Here is a 4262-nt window from a genome sequence, read left to right as displayed (position 1 = left end):
CCAAGGGATGAGGCTGCGACTTCAGCAAGAAGATAATCGTTCCGGGACCAATCGGGACGTCGAAGGAGACAGCCAAAGAAGAAGTGATCTCCGGCGAGTGGCTACCCTAGAAAGAGTGAGCTCGAATCTTCTCTGAGAAATGAGAAAGGAGATGGATGAGCTTAGGAGTGCAATCAATGAAAAGATGGACTGAAGCTTGGATAGGATGGTTAGGAGGACGAATTCACCCTTCATGACGGCTGTCCTGGAATGTCCCATGCCATCAAAGTTTCGTCTACCTCAACTCGAGCCATTCGATGAGCTAAAAGACCCTCTAGATCACCTTAATACTTTCAAGACAACCCTAGGTCTCCAGCAGCACCCTGACGAGATACAGTGTCGTTCCTTCCCTACCACTCTCAAAGGAGCAGCAAGGGAGTGGTTCGCGAAGTTACCAATGTCGTCCATCGACAACTTCGAGCAATTAGGTAACTCCTTCTTACGCCACTTTGCCATGGGACAACACCCGAGAAGGCCAGCAAACCACTTACTTACCATCAAGCAAGGAGAAAAGGAGACCCTAAGGTTGTACATGAAGCACTTCACTCAAGAAACTTTGGAGGTCGACGAAGCTAATGACAAGGTACAACTAACAACCTTTAAAGCTGGTTTAAAGTCAAGGGAGTTCATGGTCTCACTCGCGAAGAATCCCTCAAAGACGATGGCAGAGATGCTCCTAAAGGCGCAGAAGTACATGAACGCTGAAGATGCCTTAGCAGCAATAGAAGATGTAGAGAAGTCCAAGGAAAGGGATAGAAAGGAAGACGATTGGAGAGGACAAAAAAGAGAACAGACAAATTGTCAGAATACTGATGGGAGTAAAAGGAAAGATGATAAAACCCCTCGAATGATAAAATTCACTCATTTAGTTATGCATGTTGATAAAATCTTAGCACAGATCAAAGATGAGCATTACCTCAAATGGCCGAGACCGCTGCACTTGTCACCCAATGTACGTGACAAAAAGAAATACTGCCGTTTCCACAAGGATCATGACGACTACACATAATATTTTCAAGACCTGAAGGAGTAGATAGCACTACAAAAAAAACGACCTATTGTGGCGGGCCAAAACCGCCGCTATAGGTACATTTGACCTTTAGCGGCGAGGGCTATTACGAGGGTTCTACCCGCTAGCCTTGCGGTACCGCAATAGTTCTATTACAGCAGTACCAAAAAGCGCCGTTGTTGATACACCTTTTAGCAGCGGTTTTGGTTTATTATGGTGGGCATAAAACCGCCGCCATACAATGTTCGAATTCGTGTCAATTGACTTTTAGCGGCGGGTTATGTACGCCACTATTGGTGTCCACCTTTAGCGGTGGGCACACGGTGCCACTATAGGCAATCAATTAAAACGGACTAATTGCACTTTTAGTGGTGGGTGAAAACGCCGCTATATGTTCGTACCTTTAGCGGCAGGTGGAAACGCTGCTATATGTGTGTTCCTTTAGTGGCGGGCAATAAGCGCCGCTATAGGGCTTCATTTAATACATAAATGTGAACCTATTGCGGTGCTTTTTGACCGCTGCTATAGGTTCTTTTCTTTTTTTCTTTTTTTCTTTTTTCTTTTTTTTTTCCAGTGGGCTTTAAAACCACTGTTTGCATTAAATATATTGTTCAGACCTGTTTCAAAGAACCTGTTTTGCATCAAATATATTATTCAGACCTGTTACAAAGAACCTGTAATAATTTTAGCTCTACTAACACAATACCACAAATGTAATTAATTAACAACACCACAAATGTCTCCAAACTAACCACAAATGTAAATAACAACACCACAAATATCTCCAAACGAACATAATATTAACATAGAAATATATTATCAAATACATAACGTTGTCTATAACTACCATCATAAGATTAACAAAAAAAGATGTGTTCCTTTGAATAAAACAACCGCTCAAATTAAGCTTATACTATAATCAAAGTTCCAAGGTGTTTAAAAATATTGTTCAACACTTGCAAAAAATGCGGTTGTTCTTCCATAGTTCTTTGTACACAAAAAAGTCCTTGAACACCAAGATAAAACTTATAAGCTGCTTGGTTGATAGGATGTGGCTGACAATTTTTGGAGAGCTGGAGAATGTTGGACCGAAGGAACATCCTATATACAAAGTATGATTACTCAATAAGTGTGTATAAATGGAATATAATGACAAGAAAATATTACCAAGGTAACAAATGGAAACAAGTTAAATGAAAACATGTCTCTTATGTTTTAAACCTCTAAAAGTCATTTTAAAATTGACATGTCTCTTTTTAATATGAATTACTCTTTTTTGATTAATATAACTAATTCACTTAATGATAATTGGGATGAATTTATATTAATTCATAGAGTAGGGCCCTAGTTAAGAAAAAGAGTCACTACACAAAACTATTACTTTGATTATTTACTTTAAACCCCAAATTTTATGGCTTATTCAATTTTAAGCTATAAGCCCAACTGTTAATATACTTGACCAATAATTGACATAAGTAAAAATAGATAAACACAATAGCAATCCCAATCACAAAAGAAATCAAGCACTCACAACAACAACGAAGTGCTTACCAAGAGAAAAACATTGATTAAATCTTTGTTAATATACCCGATTGCATTGGGGAGAAATTAGTTGCATTGGTTGAAACATGCGAGCCATTCTTTGCTCCATTTCTTCGAATTGACTAAGTCTTTCCTTCATTTCGTCAAAACATGCTAGTTTCTCCTCCATAGTAGCCATGGAAGCCTTCAGTTGTGCAACTTCATTGTCCCATGCTTGACTTGAGTGTATTTCAATGTCCGTGAGAGAACTCTTGCTACTTCAACCACTTGGGGTTGGACCAAATCCTACCCCACGAATACGACCTTTACGCTCCTTACCCAACACTTTGGCAAACACATCATCTGTTAACCATGCAATACTACCACTTATGTCAGATGACTGCAATTGATTCTGAAAGCTCGGATTTGTGTTAAAAACACAAGAGCTGTTTAGACCCCAAATTAAAAAATTACGGCTCGGTTGATTTTACTTTAACTTATACTAAGTGCGGAATAGAGTAAATGCAAGCGAATTAACAAAACTGCTACTCTAAGCCATATTTAATAAGTCACAGCAGTAAAATGAAAGCCAAAAGAGTAGGGAAGAGAGATGCAAACACAAGATAACACGCCGATGTGTTATCGAAGAGGAAACTGAAGAACTCGGCGAAAAACCTCTCTGCCGCCCTCCAAGCGGTAAATCGATCCACTAGACAATAAGTTGGGATACAAAAATAGCAAAAGACCCTCCAAGCCTAGTCTACCCAATGCACCTAAGCCCTCTAAGCTCCTACTCCAACAAGGCTTCTCGGAACCGTGTCTTGTCTAGCTTTCTGGATCCCACAATGCGCCCGATTGCATCCGCCAAAGCTTGGCTTCTTCCAATACTTCCCAGCAGCACCAAAACACACTAGACACTCAGTATGGGTGTGGTAAGTGTTTGGGTTATCCACCTCTCAAGGATTTAGAAATGGAGAGGTAAGAGTAAAGAAAAATCACAATGGATAGTGTGTAGAATTGTGGGTATGACAATCTCACACTCTCAAGAGTTGAGGCTAGGGTTTTCTCTTCTAAATAGCTCTCTACTCAATATGTGGATAATGATGGTATATATAGTGTGATTGAGAATGTAGTGGAACAGATAGGACAAAATAACAAAACAGACTGTTTTGCGAGTATCTCGCGGGAAGGCCTTACTCGCGAGGCACTCGTGAAAACCAGCTGTCACCATCTGTCATGACTCTTCGCATTCCAGTTATGTGCAGGGCACATGCATTGCTTTGCGGGATGCTTAGTCACGAACTACCCTCGAGAAATCTTCTACCTTCAAAAGCTTGAGTCTTCACACTCTCTTTCTCTATCACACAACCCTTACAATAAAATCCCACATAAAGTACAGGGTATAAAAGATTGAATAAAATTACAATCAAATTTGGCACGGAATTAAAGCCAACATAAAACAGTTGTAAATCACAACTTTACAATCTCCCCCTTTGGCTATTCCATGACAAAACACCCTATAACAGACTCTAGACTTAACGTAAGTTTGGGAACATAGGCAAAACTCACTCACACTTAATCTAAAAGCTGTGAAGCACTTGCACAAATACACCTGTATCCTGAAACACTCGCACACAAACAAAACTTTCATTAAACTTATGACAAGTTGAATACAAGGTACGTATATGAGCAA

At 39.9% G+C, this 4262-nt stretch overlaps 1 protein-coding gene across 1 annotated transcript; it reads left to right on the top strand.

The window, feature by feature from the left end:
• The first annotated feature begins 232 nt into the window (after nucleotides 1–232).
• LOC142611481 (uncharacterized) lies at nucleotides 233–1048 on the top strand. Its single transcript, XM_075783583.1, has one exon. It carries the CDS (start codon nucleotides 233–235, stop codon nucleotides 1046–1048), a length of 816 nt encoding a protein of 271 aa, XP_075639698.1.
• Nucleotides 1049–4262: the final 3214 nt, after the last annotated feature.

Source organism: Castanea sativa, chromosome 1 (genome assembly GCF_040712315.1).
Source record: "Castanea sativa cultivar Marrone di Chiusa Pesio chromosome 1, ASM4071231v1".
Classification (NCBI taxonomy): domain Eukaryota; kingdom Viridiplantae; phylum Streptophyta; class Magnoliopsida; order Fagales; family Fagaceae; genus Castanea; species Castanea sativa.
The sequence above is the reverse complement of the archived record's forward strand: the minus strand, read 5'-3'. Positions and strand labels throughout refer to the sequence as shown.